A 26,216-nucleotide genomic window follows, 5' to 3' on the forward strand; every position below is an offset into this window, starting at 1 on the left:
AGTTTTAAAATAACTTTAATTCAGCCAACCTTGGTTTTTATTTCATTGTCATGAACAGCTAGATGGGTAAGTGACTTAACTTTTATCTAGCAAACTTAGGGAATATTATGTACCAGAGCCATTGCTAGGCACTAACACAGATGAGTTAGTTCTCTAAGAAATTGCATCCCAGTAGAGGTGGTCTCTTTTCCCTTTTGTAAAAATTGAGGGTGATAATAGTTGTCTAAAGGGAGACTTGTCCATGTGGAAGTGGTTTTGAGGAGGGCCCTAATATATTTAGGAGTTAACTCTCAGAAAATAAAATTATACGCTACTTTTCAGTTAAATTTCCTGAGGTACTTAAAGCAATCATATAAGATAAAATATAGGAAAGTGTTTTATACAAATTATAAATCTTTGTGTAAGGGTAATTATTTTGTGCATAATGTCTTTGTGCTTAAAATGCTTGTTTAATTTTATTTTTCAGGCAAACAACATGGGTGTTGGAGTAGTTGGAATTATAGAGTGTAATTTTCTAAAGCCAACTCATAATAAACAAGATTTCGACTATACTAATGAGTATAGGTATGTTACCTATATAAACTGTTGACTTTATTTAAACATTTATTTTGGAAATTCTTTATTTTTCTAAGCTGATTTTTTTTTTGCCACCTTGTGGATATTTTTATGTTTTAACTATGAAAGCAGTGTAACTATTATGGAGCTACCGGAAAATGGGTGGGTGATGAGCTTGCACAGAAACCACATTTAACTACCTTCTTCCATCCCAGGTATTGTCTTCTAACTCCATCACAAACACTGTATTCTACCCTGTGCCTAATAATGAGATATTGAGGTTTATACAAATGTAGAGCAAATTCCTGCTTTCTTGGTGTCAGCATTTTTTTCGTATAATCATAAAATTCTGAAACTTTGTTCTAGGATGGTAACTTTCAGATAGTTTATAGTCCTGTGCTCCTTAGATAGAAATCGTGGTTAGAAGCCAGAGAATAAGTAAGACCATCAATTTTGCTCGTAAATTTAGGAAATACAAATATTATGAAAGTAAGTATATGTTATGGGGTAGAAAACAAAATTCACATAACTATTTGTGATAAAAGCCGTCTTCAAATAAAATACAAAGAAAGTGGAAGGAAGGAAATAGTAATGAAAAGACCAAAATTAATGAATTAGGAAACAGGCATACAATATAGAAAATCTAATCCAGAGGTGGAAGCTACTCCTGTTACTTGAACAGGGATAACTTAATATAAGAAGTTGTTCACTAGAATTGTAGAAGGTAAATAGCTACCATGGTCATCCTATCTTTAGCTTTGTAAGAAACTGCTTGTCTGTCTTCCGAAGTGGCTGTACCATTTTGCATTCTTACCAGCAATGAATTCGAGTCCCTGTTGCTCCACATCCTTGCCAGCATTTGGTGGTGGTAGCATTTTGAGTTTCAGCCATTCCAATAGGTGTGTAGTGGTATCTTGTTTTAATTTGCAATTCCCTGGCGGTGTATGATGTTGAATAACTTTTCATATGCTTATTTGCCACCTATATATCATCTTTGGTGAGGTGTCTTCAGGTCTACCTATTCTGTAATTGGGTTGTTGGTTTTCATATCATTAAATTTTAAGGGTTCTCGGTATATTTTGGATATAAGCCTTTTATCGGACTTGTGTATTTCAAATAAATGTTTTCTTGCAATCTGTGGCTTGTCTTTTCATTCTCTTGGCAGTATCTTTTTAATGAAGTCCAGTTTATCAGTTTTTCCTCTTGTGGATTGTGCTTTTAGTGTTGTATCTAAAAAGTCATCGTCAAATCCAAGGCCACATAAATTTTTTCTTATGTTATCTCCTAACAGTTGTATAGTTTTGCATCTTATATTTAGGTCCTTGATCCATTTTGAGTTAATTTTTTGAAATGTATGAGGCCTATGTCTATTTTTTTGCGTGTAGATGTCCAGTTGTTTCAATACCGTTTGTTAAAAAGACTATCCTTTCTCCATTGAATCACCTTTGCACGTTTGTTAAAAATCACTGGTTATATCTGTGTAGGTGTATTTCTGGGCTCTGCTCTGTTCCACTGATCTATTTGTTCACTTACCGATACCATGCAGTCTTAATTGCTGTAGCTTTATGGCAAGTCTTGAAGTGAGGTAGTATCAGTCCTTCAGTTCTGTTCTTCAGTATTGTGTTGGCTGTTGTTCTAAGTCTTTTGTCTTTCCATAAAAGGGTGAAGCACAGGACACTTTTAGGGCAGGGAGACAATTCTGCAGGATACTGTAGTGGTGGATCCATGAAGTGATTGCATTTGTCAGAGCGCATAGGACTGTCCAACACAAAGAATGAACCCTAATGGAAACTATAGACTTTAGTTAATAATAATGTTTCAGTATTGATTCATCAAATCTAATAAATGTAGGAGCCCTGGTGGTGCAGTGGTTAAGTGCTCGGCTGCTAACTGAAAGGCTGGCAGTTTGAACCCACTATTTTCTCTGCCAGAGAAAAGACCTAGCAATCTGTTCTTGTGAAGATTACAGCCTAGGAAACCCTGTGGGACTGTTCTACTCTGTCCTGTGAGTTAGAATTGACTCAGTGGCACACAACAACAACAAAATGTAACAAGTGCACCACATTTGCAAGGTGTTAATAATAGGAGAAATGCTGTGCAGGGAGGAGAGGAAGTATATTGAACTCTCTGTACTTCATACAGTTTTTCTATAAATCAAAACTCTAAAAAATAGTCTTTAAAAAAACCCCACAAAATCATGAATAGAAGGGTATGTTAAGCAGGTAAAGAGTATTTATAAACAGCAACACATCATTCCTAATGGTATATTGCTGGTAATTTTCCCCCTGAGTTTAGGAATCTTTAGAGATAAAGATACCAGCTCTTAGCCATTGTTTTTGAAGAAATAACTAGCATGGTGAGGCAAGAAAAATAAAAGGTATAAGGATTGCCAAGGAAGAAATAAAGCTATTATCTGTAGTTGCATTAAAATAGTAGTTGCATTAGATATATTAAAAAAAAGCCCGCCACTGTTGAGTCGATTCTCTCATCGCGACCCCATGTATCAGAGAGTAGAAGTCCGCCATAGGTTATATTGGCTGTAATCTTTACAGAAGCAGTTTGCAGGCCTTCGGAGTGGCTGGTTAAGTTTCAACCACCAGCCTTTAGGTTAGCAGCTGATTGCAAATGCTTGCAGTAGCAATACAGGAAGTCCAGAATAACCTACAAATTTAGAATTAATAAGGGAACCAGTTAATTAATATGTATTCTAAGGTTGTTGGATAAGAAGTATTTAGAAATCAATTGCATTTCTATATCAGCAATAAAAAAATTTAAAGTTTAAGAAAAATCACTTGCGTTACCATCTTAAAAAATCACATACTTAGGAATAAATATAATGAAAATATGCAAAGACCTCTACATTGAAAACTAAAACATTATGGAGAGAAACTCAAGTCTTAAATAAGTAGGTACACCAGGCTCGTGGGTTGGAAAGCTATTTACTATAAATGTCAGTTTTTCACCAAATTGATTTATACATTAAATGCAATTCCACTAAAAAATCCCAGCAGATGGATGTGAGTATAGATACTAATAAGTTTATTCTAAACTTTATGTGAAAACATAGACTACCACAGATAGCTGAGAGAGTCATTAAAGCATAAAAGGTGACTTACATTACCAAATATCAACACTTACTGTAAAGCTGTAGTGAAAAAGTGTGATATCGGTGAAATGATAGATAGTCTAATGATAGAATGGAGAAGCCGAAAACAAACCCATGCTTTTCATATCCATGGTCACCTGTTTTATGACAAAGGTTACAGTTGGTTATCCATATGGATTAAAATGAACTTTAGCATTTACCTTGCCAAATAAGGTAAAAAATAAGCAAAGAATCAATTCCAAATGAATTTTAGGCCTAAATGAGAAAGGTAAAATGAAAAAGGAAGACATAGATGAGAATTTTCATGATCTTTAGTTAGGCAGGTTTTTTTCAAGCAGGACACAAAGTGTGTTATTGGGCCAAAATGGAAAAATTATCTAAAATGAAAAGGACATAGCAAATGTTGCCAAGATGTAGGGCAGTTGGAACTCTCATACATTGCTGGTGAATATATATTCATTTTTGAGAACTGTTTGACAGTATCGGATAAAGCCAAACATGCATACCCTATGACCCCGCAGTTCTCACTCCTAGGCATATTCTCCAGAGAAACGGGTACAGTCTCATAGACTGAAGAATAGAAATGATGAGAAAAAGAGACGGGCAAGAACTAAAAAAATGATTTGAAGGGAGGGACGATGAATCGGACATCTGTATGTTATGTGATGGGAGTCCCGGTGACATAGTGGTTAAGCACTTGGCTGCTAATTAAAAGGTGAACTGTTCGAACCCTCCAGCTGCTCCATGGAAAAAATGTGGCAATCTGCTTCTGTATAGATTTATAGCCTTGAAAATTCTATGGGGCAGTTATGCTCTGTCTCGAAGGGTTGTTACGAGTCTGAATGGCCTGGACGGAAATGGATTTTTAATCTTTATCAAGGTAGACCGCCACACCTTTCTCCTATGGCGCGGCTGGTAGGTTTGAACCACTGCAGCTGAGTGCTTAACCACTGTACCACTAGGGCTCTTTTCCGTAAAGATTACAGCCTTGGAAAGCCCATGGGCAGGTCTACTATGCCCAGCAGAGTCACTGTGAGCTGGAATCGACTTGACAGCAATGGGTTTGGTTTCTTGGTTTTTATGTTATACGATAGTGGGGCTCGCTGGTGTTTAAAACTAAAATAGGAGTTAATGAGTGAGAGCTTCGCCAGTAGATTAGAGGTGATATATCTAATACTCATCTGCCAGACCATAAAATTTGAAGTTCTGATTATTTTTTAAAAGCTTTATTTAAAATAGAATGTTTGTTACATTGGCTCTATCTTGTGCTTATCCAATTCATTAGCAAATGATTAATCAGCTACTTGTGGCCTTGGTTTTACTGATTTTAATAAAAAAAAATTTTAATAAGTCCCATTAATTTGCTTTTTATTAATATTTTATTGTGGGAAAAGTAAAATAATTTGGGACAGAAGCTGCTTTTTTCTAGATTTATTGTACTTTAAGTGAAAGTTTACGAATCAAGTCAGTCTCTAAAACAAAAACTTATTTTTTTTTTTTATGTGCTCCTAGCTGCTCTCCCCCATAACGAGACACAGCACACTCCTCAGGCCCACCCCGTATTCCCTGTGTCCATTCACCAGCTCCTGTCCCCCTCTGCCTTCTCATCTCAACCCCAGACAGGAGCTGCCCACACAGTCTCATGTGTCTGCTTGAGCCAAGAAGCCCACTCGTTACCAGTATCATTTTCTGTCTTCTAGTCCAGTCCAGTCCCCATTTGAAGAGTTGGATTTGGGAATGGTTCCATTCCTGGGCTAACACGAGGTCCAGGGTCTGTGACCTTCGGGGTCCCTCCAGTTTCAGTCATACCATTAAGTCTGATCTTTTTATGAGAATTTGAAGTCTGCATCCCACTGTTTTCTAGCTCCGTCAGGGATTCTCTGTTGTGTTCCCTGTCAGGGCAGTTTCAGGCTGATACAGTCTCTGGTTTATGTGGCTCTTTCTTTTTCTTGGGCTCATATTTACCTTGTGTCTTTGGCGTTCTTCATTCTCCTTTGCTACAGAGTTGAGACCAATTGATGCATCTTAGATGGCCGCTTTGCTAGCATTTAAGACCCCAGGTGCCGCTCACCAAAGTGGGATGCAGAACGTTTTCTTAATACATTTTGTTATGCCAGTTGACTTAGATGTCCCCTGAAACCATGATCCCCAGACCCCCATCTCTGCTGCTGTGGCCTTCAAAGTGTTCAGTTGTATTCAGGAGACTTCTTTGCTTTTGGTTTAGTCCAGTCGTGCTGACCTCTCCTATATTGTTTGTTGTCTTTCCCTTCACCTAAAATAGTGGACAGAAGCTATTTTGAATATGAAACCAGTTGTCATGGAGCCAGCTCTGACTCATGCAGACCCCATGTGTGTCTGTAGAACTGTGCTCCATTGGGTTTTCAGTGGCTGATTTTTAGAAGTAAATAGCAAGGCCTTTCTTGTGAGGCATCTCTGGGTGAACTCGAGCCTCCAACCTTTTGGCTAGCAGCTGAGCATGTTAACCATTTGCAGTAATTGCTGGTAATGATTACTCACCAAATGTTTGAGTTCTAATTTGAATTGAAATTTACAAGTTCATTGGTTGGGGTTGAAATACAGAGTCAATGGTTCTTCCAGTAATTGGTCTACAACACACTTTTTCAACAGAGGACCCAAAGGAGTACTATTTTGTGTCTTCTTTTCTAGATGATCCTGGCTATGCTTCAGGAGCTTATAAAGGTCCTGATAGAAAATTTGTGTTACTTTGAGTGTTCTTTATTAACTGTGTGTTTTGGATCCTTTTTCCCCCACAGTGTCAATATGGTCATTACTAGGTTATTCACACGTTCTCTCGTGTTCTACAAAGATTTAATCTTTACCTTTATTTTTTTCCCTCGAATTGACTTTATAATTTACTTTTTTAAGGCTTACAATAACAGCACTAGGAGATAAGCTTAATGACTACTGGAATGAAATGAAAGTGAAGAAAAATGCAGAATATCCTCTAAATTTGCCAGTTGAAGATATACAGTAAGTACATTAAAAAAACAACTCCAATATCAAGATAAAATATCAGAAGGTACAGTGATTGCACATTGTTTCAGTCTTTTACTCTGTCCCATAGTAAGAAATTCCACAACCTGAACAAGCATACCCCAAAATAAATGAATGAATATAAAACAAAAAAAAAAACCACTGCCATCGAGTCGATTCCAACTCACAGTGACCCTATAGGACAGAGTAGAACTGCCCCATAGAGTTTCCAAGAAGCGCCTGGTGGATTTGAACTGCCGACCTTTTATGTTAGCAGCCATAGCACTTAACCACTATGCCACCAGGGTTTCCGAATGAATATATACACACAAAAAATTCCTAAAACCGTATTTCCTTATGTGTAATACATGTTGAAATAATTTATTTCCTTATTAAAAAATGCTTGTCTTGACCCATTAAGTTGATTCACAATCTACTGGTGGGTGGCATCCCATAATTTGAAAAACACTGGTAGAGTGAAGTGGCTAGGATCATGCATCTGAAGCCAAACCTGTTCAAATTCTACGTCTGCTGCTTAAGGAAGCTTGGCCTCTGTAAGCTTCCATCTTCTCGTGTGTAAAATGGGAACATGAATATCGCTTTCTTTCTAGAGTTGTAAGAATTAGATGATGTGATGCCTGACAAGTGCTATAGCTGCTAACCAAGAGGTCAGCAGTTTGAATCCACCAAGCGTACCTTGAAAACTCAATGGGGCAGTTGTACTGTGTCCTATAGGGACGCTATGAGTTGGAATCAGCTTGAAGGAATGGGTTTGGTTTGTATATGCTAATATGGAAAGATTGTCCAAAATACATAACAAAGAACAAAAAAGATACAGCTCTATATAAATATCCCATTGCATTTTTTAGAAGTATCCATAAACATATGTGTAGTTTTAGAAGCCTAAAACATTTCTGTAAGGATTTAAAAAATCAAGTGGTAACCTCTTGAAACAGGGTTAACTTTTACTTTACAAACTTCTGGATTATATGAACTTTCATATAAATTTACAAATGCATCTTTTAAAAACTAGGTCTAAAAGATAGTGGTGTTAAGGTGAAGTCTTCATACGTAAGATGAATCTACATAAATACTTTATAGGATTATTGCAATTTGAAATAAGAAAAATGGAAAAACATTTTGTAAACTAAAGCCTATACAAGTTTAGTTATTTGGGAGTTTGCTAAAATAGAGAATAAAAAAAGAATTATATAATTATAAAAGTGCTAAAATTGTATTAATGCAACCTCTTTATTTCCTGTATTTGGGTGTTTTGTTTTTAATATACTAGACTTGACACTGCAGATGCTAACTTCTTCAGGCGTTTGGAGTATTTTCTTAAGTTGTTGAGTTTTCATTATGACAGAGCAAATTTAATAGTATGCTAATTGCTTTGCTCAAATTACCCTGTGACCTTTAACTTTTTGAAAAAGGTACCTGAAATTGTTTTCAAAAACTCAAATTGTTATACAGTAGAAATAGTTACGTCACAAAATTTTCAGGGAAGTAATGAAATAATACGGATATTTGGTTGTAGAAATGATGTAGAAAATCTAATAAAGTACTTAGAATCCATGTTTCTATGCCAGTATTCTGTTGTTCTTGTTTCATTACAGGAAGCGTCCTGATCAGACTTGGGTTCAATGTGATTCCTGTCTAAAATGGCGAAAACTACCAGATGGGATAGATCAACTTCCCGAAAAATGGTATTGCTCCAATAACCCTGACCCACAGTTCAGGTACCATATAGTTGGTAGTACCCTTTTTGGAAAGGCAGAAAGTCCTTGTTCGAGGCACTGGTGACGAGTTATTCCCATGTGATTTTTCTGACTAGAAATTGTGATGTTCCAGAAGAACCTGAAGATGAGGATTTGGTGCATCCCACTTATGAAAAAACCTACAAAAAGAGGTGAGTGCTGAATTAGTGTAGGGCGAGGAAGTAATGTTTCTGCAGCATTAGTGGATGCTCTGCCAAGATAAAGCTAGTGCAGCTAGAAAAGATTATGACTCGTGATTTGGATTTTTTTTAGTTTAGTTTATGCTGTGGATACATTATCAGTTTACCTGATGTGTATTTCTGTCCAATCTGTTAGATACTTTGAGCACAGAATAGTTAGTCTCTTTGGGCCATACACAGATAAACTTTTATGGGAACACTAGCCACCCTTGTTGAGGAGCCCTGGTGGTGCAGCAGTTAAGTGCCCAACCACTAACTGAAAGGCTGGCAGTTTGAATCCATCCAAGAGGAAGGCCTAGCGATATTCCTGTGAAGATTACAGCCTAGAAAACCCTGTGTGGCCGTTCTACTCTATCGGATGGGGTCAATACAAGTCAAAATCGGCTCAACGACACCTAACAACAACAACCCTTGACAAGCTTATCATTTAACAGGGAAGGTGACGAATACCTTTATAAAAGGCATGATATGGTACTGTATGGACGCTCATAGGAGAGGTTGCTTCTGATTAGGGGAGAGGAGGGCAGAAATAGATCAGGAAAGTTCATGAAGGAGGTCATCTTTGCGCTACACCTTGAATGACAGGTAGGATGAGAATTACAGACAACAGTTGTTCAATGTAACTAGAGTAAATGTACATGGTACGAATGGAACACAAAGGTAGGGTAGGTAAGTTGGGTGATGATAGTCAGCCACAGTGAATTTCAGGATAACGTACTGTACGTGGAAGGCAGAAGTCAACGCATTATATATAAGGTCACCATGAGCTGGAGTTGACTCCACAGCAACTAACAACAAGTTCTTGAAGATAAATCCGGCAGCGAGATTAGAAGTAAAGAAACCAGTTAGAAGACTGTTGTGGTATTTCAGGTCGAAGGTCTGAGAATAATACCTGCGGGGGTGGAAAGCTTCAGGCCGACATTAGAAAGTTAATGAGATAAAAGGTGAAAGTGTTCCCCTGCGTACAGGCTTACCGTTGATTATAATGAAATTGAAGCAGATTTCAGGAAACATACCTGAGTAACTCAGTAGCAAACAGGGCAAGTATATCGTTAGAAAAGTAATAATGAAGTAAATTTAAATATTTTCATTTTCCATCTTTTCTTTAAAGAGACAAGGAAAAATTCAGGATCAGACAACCGGAAATGATTCCTCGGGTAATTAAACTTTTCATCTTACAGCTGTGCCTTAAGATGGGTAATGGATAGCTTAATAAACACTGAATTTTAAATCTGGAGAATTATATAACAAATCGAAGGGGTCGTGTTCATTCAGTTAACTTCCTTTTTCCTGTACCCCTCCGTGCCCTCCTTCCCAGCCCAACATCTTCATTCCAGGTGTTCAGTGTTATTGTTCAGTTGGGTTTTTCTGAGGAAGGAGAAACATTTGTAGAAGAATCCTGTCATGAGATAGGCAGTTAAGGAAAAATTCTCAGGAACACCCCAAGAATAATGCACCAGCACTCACCTGGACAAAAGGGATAGGCTTTTCCTTTCCCTTGTTGACCACTGCTCTCACTGGCCCTTCCAGTTCTGTCTGAATGCTGAATGGCATTGAGGAGCATGTGCTGAGTGTATGAGTAGCTAGTTGTACTACTTCTGGTGTAAGAAGTGTTGATCTGCTGCAGATGTGTCTGTTTGCTTGTAATTACGTTGAGATGTTTTCTTAGATACTTTGGTTTTTAAAGGTGATATTTTTCTAACTTGATCTTCAATCGCTCTTTTAGCAAAATAAATTTTTGTTATATCTCAGTAAGTCCTTATAGCCCAGATGTTAACAAACCTTTGTTGAAAGGGCCAGATAGTAAATATTAAGGCATTGTGGGCCATGTACAGCCTCTCTTATATGTTCCTTGTTTTTGTTGTTGTTGTTTACAGTTCTTTAAAAATGTAAAGCCATTGGGGTAGCAACAAGGAATTCACATGTTTAAGATGGTTCTCAGTGTCTTCTGGAATAAGGGGAAAAGGGAAGATTATACCTTGTATTCTAGCATAACACATTAAAACAATTCCTTTAAGATCTTTTTTTTTCCCCCCAGCAGATTAATGCTGAACTGTTGTTTCGGACAGCCCCTGTTTCAAGTCAAAGCTTTTGTCCTGTGAAGGACAGTGTTCCAAGAGGACATCTTTCAGAAGCAGCAAATACTTACACAAGACTTATTAATAATAATCGAGTTTCACCCCAGTCTGAACCTGAGAGCAATAGGTCAGTGGCTAAGATGTGCTTTTCCATATTGGAATATTAAACAGAGCCTTTACTTGACACCTCTGAGGCAATGCAGCTCTGGGAATTTGTAGTTTGTATGAATGTAAAAAGTGTTAAGGACAAGTTACTTTGCTTTTATTGTCTAAACTTACCCCACCCCACTTCTGCCATGCATTTAAATCAGTTTTTAAAAATTAATATAAAGTGTATTCATTGTGAAATTTGATCAAAGTATACAGTAGGAAAACTCCTACTTTTAAGATGATGAATATTTAGGAGAAAAACATGAAGCAGTTAGTAGTACAACACTATAATATCAAGTTCGACCTCTTAAGTTCTTAGCATTGCCCGTAGCATGTTACAAGCACTTATTGTATTTTATATGAGTAGATGAAGAAGGAAGGGAGAAAGAAAGGAAAGAGTGATATATGAATTGAATCGTTGGCCTCCTTGGCTGGAATGGTCAGAGAAGACTGTGATAAGGTGGTACTTAGGTTGGTTCCTGAAGTTCTAAAACCAGAACTCTGCATTGGTGGTCTATTCAAAGGCAATAGAATGAGTAAAGGTGAAGAAGAATGACTAGGTATCTTAGTCCATCTTTGCTTTTTAGCCTTGTCTAAATCTGAGAGATAGCATGGGAAAAGAGTGCCTTTTTAGTAAGGGTTGCCTTAACTGAGTGAAGTAGTCAGAACTGATGACGTAATTGAAGGTGATTTATGATGACTGTTGGAGTGTGGTCTCTTCTCCCTGAGGAGCTGTGAATGTCCAGTAGCGTCTTCATTATCCTGTTGGCTAGACTTCTTAGTGGTTAAGAATTTCCAGCTTTAATTTTCAGAACATTGTATAAGCAAAGATGTGAATCTCCCCAAAAATAGACTGTAAGTGTATGACTAGATTCCAAGACTAGTTGTTGGTTAATAGATTGTTCATTGTCTTCAAGGATGTGTATACACGATTGAGAAAAAAGTTCTGTAATGGTCATACTAAATAACTGTTGTTAACATTAAACTTAAACCTGAAGGTTGATTCTCTAAACCAGTGGCTTTCAGTCATCTCTGATCTTACAGTAAGAAACAAGTTTTTATATTTTGTATGACCTAATGTACACATGTATACATATGTGTAGAAAAAAATTGAAATAAAGATTTCACAAAATCGTATCCCTGCTGTCTGTGACACATACTGTGCATGCTAATAATTTGTATTCCAAACAGTACTGTGGCCCAGTAGATGGGTTCATAAGCCACTGAATGGGTTATTCGTACAGGTTGAGAAACCCTGCTCTAGACCTGAGCTGTCCAATATGGTAGCCTCTGGTCATATAACAACAACAACCAAAAAAACCCATTGCTGTCAATTCTGACTCATTGCGACCCTATAGGACAGAGTAGAGCTGCTCCATAGACTTTCAAGGAGCACCTGATGGATTTGAACTGCCAACCTTTTGGTAGCAGCCATAGCTCTTAACTATCATACCACCAGGGGTTTCCCATGGTCATATATGTGGTTATTTAATTAAAAATAAATTAAAAATTCAGCTACTCAGTTGCACTAGTCACATTTCAAGTGCTTAATAGTCACATGTGGATAGTGACTAGCTAGTTAATGCAGATGTGAAACATTTCCATCACTGTAGAAAGTTCCATTGGCTAGCATCGTTGTAGCCCATTGGTTCTGGTTCTGTTCAGAAAGGCTGGTGAGTTAGTGCCTAGATTTAAGGCTCTGGCCTTAGGATAACAGGTCTAGGAATTCATCTGCAATTTCATTTTTTATGTTACATGCTTAATTTTTTTTTAAGAGAGATTTTGTAGCTTCTGTCAAATTCTTGGAGATTTTTTACTTCAAAAAAGACCTCAAACAACTGCTTTTATGCATATATAAATCAAGGAGGGCATGTTATAAAATAGTTTGCTGTTTGTAACCTACATTTTAGGGACCCATTTTGGGGGTGGATTGCTACTTCACTAAGAACTTGCAGTATTTTTACTGGTCTCCTTAATATTTTGGCTTTCTTTCTCAAGATGGTTCCATAGATTACAGACAGAAGATATAGAATTTATTTTTAAAAACAATTGCTATCAAAATGGAATAAGAGAATAAAGAAGGAAATTTTTTATTAAATAATTTTTAAAGCCTGTATTCTCAAATTCATAAAGCCGGAGTGTGGAAAAGGTGGTACCAAAACTAAGCCTTAAGAAAGACACATAGAAATTTGAATAATAGAAAAATAATAAGGATGGTCTCAATTAAGCAGAGTAGATAAACAAGAGGTAATTGATATAGCAGACTAGAGAAAGCCGAAACCCAAGCCTGCTAGAGGAGGGTGGAAGGCCAACAAGAAGCAAACTGACTAACTCCACAGATCCCTAGAAAGCCTGAGTACTTGGAAGCATTGGGTACTTCTGAAGGTGGAGGATAGGGGTGAAAGCAGGAGGCTTACTTTAAGGAAGAGTAGTAGTTCCCTAAACCTTGTACCTACCTGCGAAGTTTGGCAACTGCCCATTCTCTTCCTCTGTCAGAAGATGGGAAATTCACTTTGGACCAGTTTTTACTGCTAAGGTGGGAATGAACCACTGTTTTGGAAAGTGGAGGAGTAAGGAAGTTTGAATATGGAATGGTGAGAACCCCATTTCCTTCCCTTACATGGCTCTCACACCACTAGCAGTCAGATTCATAATACACCTTCCCACCCGCCCCAACAGGAAATTGAAAGATTCCTCTTAGGAAAAGAACTGGACCAAGAGAAAAGGCCTAGATGATGACTGTGTGAGCACCCTGGAAATCACAGGCTCGGCCCTCGCAGCTTCCTGTCAGTTTCACCCTTATCAACGGAGAGCCAAGGATCCCCAGTGTCTGATCTCTAATACTGGACAAGAAACTGAAACAAAGGGGGTAGAAGAAAACAATATGAAATTTATTGGGGATTGGGGTGAATGTTGAACAAATAAATCTTTTAGAAAGTAGAACAAAAAGATAAACAGTTGGGCAATGGAGAAAAGACAGCATATCAGTACAGAAGGGCTAACATCTGACGAAGGGAATTTCCGGATGGAAAATCAGAAAACAAAGGGGAGGAAATACAACAACAAGGACTGAATTTCCATTAAATTCAGAGCATGATGTGTAGGAAAAGATCCATTCTAAGGCACATCATTGTAAAATTTTGTAACACCAGGGGAAAAGAAGATATTAAAGCTTCCCAAGAGGAAAAACACCGCTTACCTGTATAAGATCAGGAGTCAGGATGCCGGAAATACTGAATGTTAGATGAAAATGGAGTGGTATCTTTAAAATTTTGAGAAAATCATTTCTACTTGCAGGTCTATGTAACAATTAAGCCAACAATAAACTTGAAAGGAGAATAAAGATATTTTCAAATGCAAACCTTTACATTTTTATGTCCCATGTGCTCTTTTGCAAGATGATATTGGAGGTTGTACCCCATCAATCTGAGAAATAAGCTCAAGAGAGAAGAAAGTGTGAGATCTAGGAAACGGTCTCAAAGAGCAAACCAGTGCAGATTTCCCCCCAGGTGGGGAAGAAAGTAATCAGTGGGTGATCAATTTCACAGAAAACTAACCACATGAACAAAACAGGCAGTTTTTAATTTAGGGAAGATTGTTTTCTTACGAAAGCATAGGTAATGCTGGTTATTTTGTGGCTCACCTTCAGTCACTGAATGCTGATAAAAATTATGATGGGCAGATGGGATTTGCTGTGCCATTCACTGAGCTCGAGAATGCAGCAGGGAGTGGGGAGTGGCAGTAGGGAGTCGGATTCCGCTTTGGACATATATACATTGAAATGCCTGAAGGATATCAAATGAAGAGATGTTCGCTGGCGCTTGAAAGAGATTTTGATAGTTGTGTCCTCATCTGTCTAAGAAGAAAAGAACCTACTTCGTTAAATTGTGGGTCAGTACTGTGTAAGTAACAGTACGCTGTCAGTCAGTACTATAACTTAGTAAAAAAATGAGCATGGGAATTTCTTAACAATTTCAAGATAGTTACAAGAATGTTACGGTAGTGTATTGGTTAGAATTATTACTTCAAGGCTGTCTAGTCTGTATTTATATTTTATAATTTACTTTTTTTAATTTTCAGCCTGAAACGGAGACTTTCTGTTCGTTCCTCAATTTTGAATACCAAGAGTCGGAGATTGACTAGTCAGACGTTTGAAAATTCAGCTTATAAAGATGATGATGATGAAGATGTCATCATCTTGGAAGAAAACAGTACTCCCAAACCTGCCGTAGATCATGATATTGAAATGAAATCGGAACAGGTTCACGTAGAGCAAAGTGGTGTTCAGGTTGAGATTGTGGGTGATAATGAACCTTGCGGCCAGGCGAGTTCAACCAGCACCTCATCGTCTAGATGTGATCAAGGAACTACTGCAGCTACACAGACTGAAGTACCGAATTTGGTTGTTAAGAAGGAAGAAACCATTGAAGATACGATAGACGCAAGGAATGATACAGCTGCACTGGCATCCTTTGTAGAAGCTGAGGCAAAGGTACACGAAGCCCAGGAAACCTTTGATAAATCTGCAGGTGTTGCTGGCTGCCAGCTTAATGAAGTGAGAAATGAGCTACTTCTAGTTACTCAAGAAAAAGAAAATTTTAAAAGACAGTGCCATACACTTACTGACCAGGTGAAAGTGTTAGAACAGAGGTTACTGGAAATGAATGACAAATACGTGAAGAAGGAAACTTGCCATCAAGCTACTGAAACTGATGCTGTATTTATACTTGAAAGTATTAATGGCAAATCTGAAAGTCCAGACTACATGGCATCTCAGTATCAGCAAGCTTTAGAAGAAATAGAAAGGCTGAAAAAACAGTGTAGTGCTTTGCAACACGTGAAGGCTGAATGCGGTCAGTGTTCTAATAGTGAGAGTAAAAGCGAAATGGATGAGATGGCTGTGCAGCTTGACGACGTATTTAGACAGTTGGACAAATGCAGTGTTGAGAGGGACCAATATAAAAGTGAGGTGAGTTATTTCACCCAACACAATGATAGTAATGGGAGTCTGTGGGTGTTTAAACCTTAAAGACCTGCTAGCTCCTCATTCCTCCCTTCCCCCAGCCCCTGGGAATCACTGCCTGCCTCTGTTTCTATGCATTTGCTTTTCTAGATATTTCATGTAAATGGAGTCATGCAATATTTATTTGTCCTTTTGTATCTGACTTATTAACTATCTAGGGATGGATACTTGGGGTGATTTCCACCTTTTGGCTCTTACGCGTAATGCTGCATTGAACCTTGGTGTACAAGTGTTTGAGTCTCTTCTTTCAGTTCTTTTGGGTACATACATAGGAGTGGAATTGCTGGGTCATACGGTAATTGTGTGTGTAAGTTTTTGAGGAACCACCAAACTGTTTTCCAGACAGCAGCTGCACCATTCCCACCAGGAGTGCTCAAGGGTTCCAGTTTCTCCACATCCCCACTAACACCTGTTGTTTTCTTTTTTTTGATAATAGCTTTCCTAGTGTGGCTTTGATTTGCAGTTCCCTAAGGACTAATGACTTGAGCATCTTCTCACGTGTTTATCGGCCATCTGTTCAAGTCCTTTGCCCGTTTTTTTTTTTTTTCCCCATTGGGTTTTTTGTCTTTTTCTGATTGAGTTGTAGTTCTTTGTATATTTGGTATATTAAACCCTTAGCAGATTTCCAGATAACTTCTCACATTCTATAGGTTGTCTTTTCACTTTCTTGGTAATGTTGTAGGGACATTTTTGGTTCTTAAAATATCATAAGGAGATGGGCATTACTGAAATTTAATGGGTGGTGTCCAGGTATGGTGAGTGTCCTGTAGTGCCCAGAACATTGCTGTATAGTGAAGAATTGTCCTGCTCAGAATACCAGTATCACCCATTTGAAACACCAAGTTATTAAATTTGATGGGAACTTTATACCCACTATTAATAAGCCTTATAATAACCACGCAAGGTAGATAGAAGTTCCTTCATTTTATAGATTGCCTGTATTAGGATCAAGGTCGTTTGTAGATAATCACAAGGGACACAGACTCCTCCTGCATTGCTGCTTTGCTTCTCAGGGGGAGTTGTGGTCTGAGGTGGCTCTACAGGCTCAGCCTTGGTATCTGCATTCCAAGCAGCAGGAAAGAGAAAGGAGAAGGGGTGTGATTACTTAAAAGATGCTTCCTGGAAGTTGCTTGCATTCCATCCATTAGAACTTAGTCACCTGGCTAATGGGTGCCTGGGAGGTGTAGTTTTGCTATCAGGAGACAAGTAGCAGCCTCTGTACATGCCCCCACTTCAAATTCAGGTAGCTCCTTTTTTTTTTTTATCTATTTTATATATTGATATTTTTATGTGGTGTTTGAAAAGAGGATTCCAGCAAAAAAGAAAAAAAAAAATTTGGAAACTACAGCACAGTGCTGTGCTTACTCCTTCTCCCTGGAAATATTGCTGACATAACTGCTCATTCAAACATTCATCTTGAAATGTTGGCTCATGAGCAAGATGACAAAATACGTAAAAATCAATATAAGCTCGCTATCATAACTTATCAGGAAACCCTGGTGGCATAGTAGTTAAGAGCTATGGCTGCTAACCCAAAGGCTGGCAGTTCAGATCCACCAGGCACTGCTTGGAAGCCCTGTGGGGCAGTTCTGCTCTGTCCTACGGTGCTGTTATGAGTTGGGATTGGCTTGATGGCAACGGACGTGTTTTTTTTTTTTTTATTATAACTTACAGTTATTGAGTGTTCAAGAAATAAAAGCCACTGTCACCGTGAGTCGGAATTACTTGACGGCAGTGGGTTGTGACAGCAACATAATTTAAGCATTTTATATTTTGATTTTTCAATTTTTAGGTACCGCTTGTTTCTGGTTAAGTGGTAATTAAAATATTATATTCTTTCAGTGTAAAACGATACAGAGGTGAGATTATAAACAAGTGAAGCTTTGTTTATCACACCCAAAACCTAGCGCTTTGTTTATAGAAAACTTTTTGTTTAACCTTTTCAGTAGTTGGTAATTTTTTCAAGCAGGTTTTCTAAATCTCTTGGCTTAAACTTCCACTTTGGCATAATTACTTTGAAGTTTTACAATTATAAAATTAATTTATTTGTATTTTTATCAGGTTGAATTATTGGAAATGGAAAAATCACAAATCCGTTTACAGTGTGAAGAACTCAAAACTGAAATTGAACAATTGAAATCTACAAGTCAACAAATAGGAACAGTTTCAACTTCAAGTAACATCGAGGAGTCTATAAATTATGCTGATGGGGAAAGGTAATAGTAAACGAGGTTGGCAGTTCAAACCCACGCAAGGGTTCCGTGGGAGAAAGACTTGGCAGTCTGCTTCCGTAGAGATTACAGCCTGGAAAACCCTGTGGGGCAGTTCTCTGTCACGTGGGGTTGCTATGAGTCAAAAATCGACTCGGCACCTAACAACAACAATCATATTTGTAACACATTGGTAATGTAGTAACTTACTGTTAATTTAAGTTTTTTTTTTTTTAATGCACCATGGACTATGCTTTAGCTATATTAGCTCATTTATCTCAGCAGCCCTGTGAGAGAAGGGTTATTACTACTCTGCTTTATAGATGATGAAACTGAGGCATACAGCAGTTAAGTAACTTGTCCCATGTCACATATTTGGGTCTCTGACTCCAGGGCCCAGACATGCCTGATGTTCAGTTTCTTAATATCTACAGTAGGAATCATTACATTCCTTTAAGTTTTTTTTTTTTAATTTTGACACAATTTCAGACTTACAGAAAAGTTTAGGAGTATTCCTGATCATGTTATCAGTTACTTAAGAGGAGTAGTTTTTTATCAGAAAGAGTAGTGGAGTATAGTTTGATCCCTAGAATATCTTATTAAGCCTTATAACTTTATTCAGCCTGAAATTTTATCTTTATGGTTTGGTATCCTCGTTTCAAGGAGCCCTGGTGGAGCCATGGTTAAGCGCTCAGCTGCTAACTGAAAGGTCACCAGTTCAAACCACCGACCGCTCCTCAGGAGAAAAGACCTGGCAAACTGCTCCCATATATATTAAATACACTGCCATCAAGACCACTCCATCTCCTAATGACCCAGTAGGACAGAATAGAACTACCTCATAGAGTTTCCAAGGCCATAAATCTTTACGGAAGCAGACTGCCACATTTTCTTCCGTAGAGTGACTGGTGAGTTTGAACTGCTGACCTTCCAGTTAGCAGTTGAGTGCTTAACCACTGCACCATGAGGACTCCTTCCTTTAAAGATTACAGCCTAGGAATCCCTATGGGGCGGTTCTGCTATGTCACATAGGGTCCCTGTGAGTAAGAATCGACTCGAGGGCACACAACAACATCCTCATTTCACTTCATACCTTTCCTAATCTTTTTTTTGTGTGTGTGCTTTAAGTAAAAGTTTACAAATCAAGTCAGTCTCTCATACAAAAGTTTATATATACCTTGATACATACCCCTAGTTGCTCTCCCCTAATGAGATAGCACACTCCTTCTCTCCTCTCCACTCTCTCTTTTCATGTCCATTCAGCCAGCTTCTAACCCCCTCTGCCCTCTCATCTCCCCTCCAGACAGGAGCTGCCCACATAGTCTCGTGTGTCTACTTGATCCAAGAAGCTCACTCCTCACCAGTATCGTTTTCTATCCCATAGTCCAGTCCAATCCCTGTTTGGGAATGGTTCCTGTCTTGGACTGACAGGAGGTCTGGGGACTATGATCTCCAGGGTCCCTCTAGTCTCAGACCATTAAGTTTTGTCTTTTTATGAGAATTGGAGGTCTGCATCCCACTGTTCTGCTCCCTCAGGGGTTCTGTTTAGTGTTCCCTGTCAGGGCAGTCATGTGTTTTAGCTGGGCACCATCTAGTTCTTCTGGTCCCAGGCTGATGTAGCCTCTGGTTTATGTGGCCCTTTCTGTCTCTTGGGCTCATAATTACGTCGTGACTTTGGTGTTCTTGCCTTTCCTAATCTTAATGTTTAGGGACTCACAAAATTACACTAATTGCTATTAGCCCTGTGATTATTAGGTGATTGTCGTTGATTTCACCTGATAAGTGATTGTCAGGAAGAAGTTCTTAATTCCCTTAAATCCAGATAGCAATAAATGAATGATTATCCTATCTCAATAGGATTTAAAATGGGCCTGGGGTTCTGTTTTGTTTTGTTTTTGATATTGGGGGAAGCATCGATGCAGGTGGGGACATGACAGCATTGGTGAGTTGATGGCTTACCATTCAGAGTGTTACTGCATAGTCATTAAGGGCTAAAATTGTACAGCTCTACATGAGACCTAAAAGGTTCTGTTGTTGAGAAATATCTCCTAGCATCCTCATTTAACATATTATTACTTGGTCTTTCAGCCCATGTTTTAAAAAGATGGGATAGAGCAGTACATGGAGGAATGGAGGGCGTGGGTCAAAAAAAGTCTTGACCAGTATTTCTGAAAAGGAGACCATAACATCTGTGATGCTTGTAGAAATGCAGGTGATCCTTGGGCCCCACTGTAATTTATTGAATTAGAAACTGTTTAAATAAGTTTCCAGATGATTCTCTTACACAGTTTGAGTACCTGATAATCTTTCAGTCCTGTGATAGCCCCTAGCCGTATGTGGCTATTGACACTTGAAATCTGGCTAGTCCAAATTAAGATGTGCTATAAAGGGAAACCCTGGTGGCATAGTGGTTAAGTACTACAGCTGCTAACCAAAGGGTCAGCAGTTCAAATCCAGCAGGCGCTCCTTGGAAACTCTATGGGGCAGTTCTACCCTGTCCTATAGGGTCGCTATGAGTCGGAATCGACTAGACGGCACTGGGTTTGGGTTTTTTTGGTTTATTAGTATAAAGGGATCCCTGGAGGCCTAGGTTGTTAAGAGTTCGGCTGCTAACTGAAGGGTCAGCTGTTCAAATCCACCAGCCACTCCTTGGAAACCCTTGGGGGCAGTTGTACTCAGTCCTGTAGGGTCACTGTGAGTCGGAATCAACTCAACAGCAATGGGCTTATCGTTGTTGTTTTAGTATACAGAGGAGTCCTGGTGGCTCAATGGTTAAGTGCCTCAGCTGCTAACCAAAAGGTCAGCAGTTCAAACCCACCAGCAGCTCCATGGGAGAAAGATGTGGCAGTCTGCTTCCATAAAGGTTTACAGCCTTGGGAAACCTATGGGCCAGTTCTACTCTGTCTTGTAGGGTCGCTGTTAGTCAGAATTGACTGCAACAGGTTATGGTTAGTATAAAATACACACTGGATTTCAAAGCCCTAGTATGAATAAAAGAATGTAAAACACGTCATTAATAAGGCTTTTTATTTTGATTACATGGTGAAATGATAATATTTTGGCTATATTGGGTTAAATAAAATATACTGCTAAAATTAAATTCACCTTCCTTTTACGTCTTAGCGTGGTTATTAGTATAGTTAAAATTACACATATAGCTCAAATTATTTCTCCTAGATGGTTTGTTCTAGACACTAAAAATGTAAATCCATGAACTGGCTGGTAGACAGAAGGAAGCAGCCGGGATAATCAAAAGGCTTAAGGAAATAGATGAGCAAGAGAGTTGTACTAGTCATTTGTTTGCTTTTAATGTAGATAAAAGGCGTCGGTTACGACAAAGAGGATATCCTTGGTGTAGGATGTGGCATGGTTACTAATTTTTGGAAAGCAAAGCAGAAGAGAATTTCAGCCATGGGGACCTGACTGAATATGAGTGGAAAAGCTCAGAAAAAAAAATTGCTAGTGTGGAAATGATGTGAAATTTTATCAAAGATCCAGTGGAATCTTACGGGCACGCACAAAACTACCAAAAAAAAAAAAATCCAAACCCAGTGCCATTGAGTCCCATAGAGTTTCCAAGGAGTACCTGGCAGATTTGAACTGCTGACCATTTGGTTAGCAGCCGTAGCGCTTAACCACTACGCCACCAGGGTTTCCTCACAAAACTAACATGCCTAAAATCACATTTGTGTATTATCAACCCAAGGATTAGCATCTTAACCCCTTCAGAGATTTCCACCCTAGAAAGATCAGTATCTAGACTAAATAAGGACTTAGCTCTATTTGGAGGGAGCAGCAGGTGCCAAACCAGAGCATTGTAACATTCTTAATCCGCGTGTCTAACAGTCTTTGAAGCAAAAGTTACCTTAAAGCTTTAGGTATTTCATTTAATTGCTTAAAAACTTTTTGGAATTTGTTTTTAAGTTTGAAATGTTGACGATTTATACACGTGTACATAAACTTGGAAAGAATGAGGGTGATCATAAAATCCAGGGTTTACAGCGTTTTCAGCAAAATACTGTTTTCTAAAAATACATGCTAAAATGGATATTCTGTGAACTCTAGCATATTATAGGTTCAGAAAAGTCCTACAATTTAAAAATCTCGTTTTTATTTAACCCAAAGTTTTGTGAGCTCATTTGACCATAGGACCTTTTGTTTTTCTTTCTTATATTAGTATGGATATCTCAGAGAACTTGTTTAAAGAAACAGTATAGTTTATTTCCTCAAAAGAAAGCCAAACTGCAAAGAGATACATTCTTAGTCTTAGACTAATGTTCTTTCTAGTATATCACTATTATATTCCAGATAATAATATTTTAAATTGCAAATAACATTTCCTAGTTTATCTATTTTACCAGTTGATGTTTTCTCCAGTCTGTAAATTATAAATGTATTGGTGGGAACCAAACAGTTAAAGCCACCACTTTTAAGTTCCACATGAATATTAAACTGTACTGTAATGCCTTTCAGTTTAACTTTAATATTTGTATTGCAGCCTCAAACTTCGATCTCTTCGCATTAACGTGGGGCAGCTGCTGGCCATGATTGTGCCTGATCTAGATCTTCAGCAAGTAAATTACGACGTTGACGTAGTTGATGAGATTTTAGGGCAAGTTGTTGAACAAATGAGTGAAATCAGTAGTACTTAGTGTACATTTGATGTGAAACAATAAAAATATCTGCTTGATGCTTTTGGTTGTACAGCTTTCAAAATGTAAACAATTTTGTTTTACAGATACAATAGGTAACAGAAGAACCATAATCTTTCCATTATGCTTTCAGAGTGTGTTGAATTCTATGCATTCAAGCGTGGCCACAAATATTGTGGACACATTATCATACCTTTTAAAATAACTTGAGAATTGTTGGTTATTGAGCGGCTGAGAATCTAACTCAAGATTCTGTTTTGAAATGTAAATATTTGTAATTAGGTCTGCACATATTTTTTTATTACACCAGAGAACTTCAGTGTTTTTCACCAAGAGCTTTTCAGGTTGCCCCCAACTCTTGTGCAGTCTTTTCTGGTTCCGCAAAGTGTATTTTTCTCTGAGTTGAGGGCTGTGCCATAATACAAATGGAAATGTTACCTTTGATTTTCTTAAGAAAAAATTTAAACGGGATTTTTAAAAAAAATGTAATAGCACGAGACTGGTTGTAAGTGAATTGAGCATTAATGTTTCTTTTCTATAAATTCCTCTCTCCTAAAATATTTTATTCATGAAAATAAGGAAGCAGAAACTGAGACCAATTTGCCAGGATTTTCTTGTGTTGAGATGGCCAATCATGGTTAAATATAAAGTGTTTTTATAGAACAAAGACATGATCTTTAATATAAAAGTATTCAGATGTATTAAATGTATCATCAAGTTTACTTTGAAGCCCATTTTTGGCTGCTTGGTCAACATGGAGTGGGCACAGTAATTGTTTAATATTTCTTTTTGTGAATTTTCCTGTACAGCATTTCATAGGATTACTACAGGTTAATATGAGTTGAGGAAGACAATCTTTCTCGAAAATACTACATAACCTTTATTATATTACAGATCTAAGTGTTTTATCCTGGAGTGAGAGCAACAAACTGCCCTTCATTTATAGTATTACATGCCATAAAAAAATCAAGCTTAAATTGGTTCCATGTTTTCTGCAATTTGAAAGAGATGGCTTTCTATTAAGTATAACTATGTAAATATAATTAAAAGCATATTTTCCACAACTAAAATGTGCATTATTTTTTTCAAAATTTTATCATTGTTATTTATTTTTATTTGTGTTTCTGAATATTCAATTCTTGTTCATTTTCTATGTTTGCTTAATTACATGTCTGTTATATACAATATTAAATTTTTACTGTGTATTAACTTCTGGAAAGAGCAAATAAATGAAGATTGTTTTTATTTGCTTGATAAAATAATCGAAAGTGTATTTTTTGTATGAAGCTGATTTTCTGTCACAGTTGTATCTGCCCAAATTTTAAAATATCTTGTAATAAAAATATATAATGCCTAATTTTTCAGATATTACTTTAAAGAACTCTATATTAACTCCAAACTATATTTTTAAAACTGAAAATGTATCCCTTAGACCCTAGATTGAGCTCCTTTTTCTATATTATTTACAAGTTATATTTGAAGATGAAGACTGTTTGCATTAAGACTAAGACTGATCTTATCTTTACACAGAGAGAGCTGCGGTATGTGTGCTTGTGTGTGTGTAACTTAATTCTGCACGTAAGAAGAACTTTGTCTTTGATTGTAGAGCATGTCTCATTGTGTGAATATTTAAATTTATGTGGTGGTTCTTTCTGGAAATTGCCGTTTTTCCTTTCTAATCAGCTTGTATATTGTTGCCGAAAAAATATATTTTATATGGCTGTTAATCTGTCTTAGTGGGAAAATTAATCATCAAATTAGTAAGAGAAACTTGTTGGCCAAATTGGTTCTTTCAAAGTACTTAACATATTTTAACCCTTAAAGAAAACATCGCCAAGATACAAGGCTTTGAAAACGTGACTAACAAGAAGTGTAACAGGAGATTGTGGGCTTTCATGATATGCATAGTATTTAGGTAGAGATACCTGCCTTTTTCTCTGTAATGATGAATTTATAAAAGGCTAGTATGTGAGAGCAGTGTTGCTTAAACTAGCATTTATTACTTGAAAACAAAAGAAAAAATACATGAGGAAGTAAACCAGAATAGTTCATAATTTCTACAAATAGGATCTGATTTCGTCAGCCGAGGCTACAAAGTATTAGTCAAAACCAAGTGACTAAATAAAGCAGAAACAGATTAGCTTTTCACTTTCTTGAAAATGTCCTGTGCACCAAAGGTTTTAATGAAGTCCAGTTTATTTTTCTTTTGTCACTCATGCTTTCGGTGTTACATCTGTGAACCCATTGCCAAATGCAAGATCGTAAAGATTTATTCCTGTGTTTCCTTCTACAGGTTTTATGGATTTAGCTCATATGTGGGTCATGATTCATTTTTAGTTAATTTTTGTATGTGGTATGAGGTAGGGTCCATCCTCATTGTTTTACATGTGGAAATCGAATTGTCTGAGCACCGTTTGTTGAAAAGACTGCCCTTTTCCTGTTGAATGGACTTGGAACCCTTGTTAAAAAAAAATTGGCCATGCACTTAGGAATTTATTTCTGGACTCTCAGTTCTGTTATGTTGATCTGTATGTTTATCGATATTCCAGAACCACACTGTTTTGATTACTATAGCTTTGTAGTAAGTTTTGAAATCCCTCCCATATTTTGAAGCACATTTTAGCTGTCATAGTTTTATCTAAATATTATAGTCTCTAAAGTATAAGCTCCTTTTTTAAAACACAAACAGTACTGTGGCTATACCTTTAAAAATTAATGATTCATTAATAATAAATCAAAACAGTGTTCAAATTTCTTTTGTCATTTCATTATTATTTTTTTGGTTGGTTCATGTTGGAATCCAGACAAAATCCACACATTGTTTTGATTGATATGTCTCTTAAGTTTCTTTAAATCTGTACGTCCTCCATCCTCTGTTTTTAAGATATCACTAGGGATGTATAAGGAACCCTGATGGTGCAGAGGTTAAGCACATGGCTTAACCAGAAGGTCAGTGGTTCAAAACCACTAGCTGCTGCACAGGAGAAAGGTGGCAGTCTGCTTCCATAAAGATTACAGCCTTGGAAATCCTATGAGGCATTTCTACTCTATTATCATATAGGGTCACTGTGAGTCTGAACCAGCTTGACAGCAGAGGGCTTGGTTTTTGGCTTTAGGGATGTAAAATCAAATTTCTATGTTTCCCAATCACTTGAAGTAATTTGTTTCCGTGGTGTTAAACTTCCAAGTGCTACACAATTTCATTTATATGATTTGTTTTAAATTTGTAGGTATTACTTTGTGTGATTTAAAATTTTAATTTACACAGATTTTTTAACAATTTTAATGAATAATTTACATTATAAAATATATCCATTTTAAGTGTATGGTTCCTTGAGGTTTAACAAATATATATACTCGTGCACCCCCCAATGCAGTTAAGATATAGACCATTTTCATCACTGCACAGAGCACACTGGGCCGCTTTGTAGTCATCCCCCATCGGCCCACTCCCCGACCCGGTACAGCCAACCACGGATCTGTTGTCTCTG

General features: G+C 37.5%; 1 protein-coding gene across 4 annotated transcripts in view; it reads left to right on the plus strand.

Annotated features, from left to right (window-relative positions):
• The window catches only part of MORC3 (MORC family CW-type zinc finger 3), a 47,970-nt gene extending 22,044 nt beyond the window's left edge, over nt 1-25,926 (plus strand). For 2 of the 4 annotated variants that reach the window (XM_064279444.1, XM_064279446.1), the window contains exons 9-17: nt 467-564; nt 6,548-6,652; nt 8,272-8,394; nt 8,490-8,564; nt 9,724-9,769; nt 10,651-10,817; nt 14,921-15,809; nt 17,925-18,079; nt 22,572-25,924. In XM_064279444.1, coding sequence (XP_064135514.1) covers nt 467-564; nt 6,548-6,652; nt 8,272-8,394; nt 8,490-8,564; nt 9,724-9,769; nt 10,651-10,817; nt 14,921-15,809; nt 17,925-18,079; nt 22,572-22,725 — 1,812 coding nt within the window. In that variant the 3' untranslated portion in view covers nt 22,726-25,924. Of the gene's footprint in view, nt 1-466; nt 565-6,547; nt 6,653-8,271; nt 8,395-8,489; nt 8,565-9,723; nt 9,770-10,650; nt 10,818-14,920; nt 15,810-17,924; nt 18,080-22,571 lie in introns of all 4 variants that reach the window. The other 2 variants (XM_064279445.1, XM_064279447.1) reach the window with 2 other exon arrangements.
• The last annotated feature ends 290 nt before the right edge of the window (nt 25,927-26,216 follow it).

This window comes from Loxodonta africana, chromosome 2, assembly GCF_030014295.1.
Source record: "Loxodonta africana isolate mLoxAfr1 chromosome 2, mLoxAfr1.hap2, whole genome shotgun sequence".
NCBI classification, from domain to species: domain Eukaryota; kingdom Metazoa; phylum Chordata; class Mammalia; order Proboscidea; family Elephantidae; genus Loxodonta; species Loxodonta africana.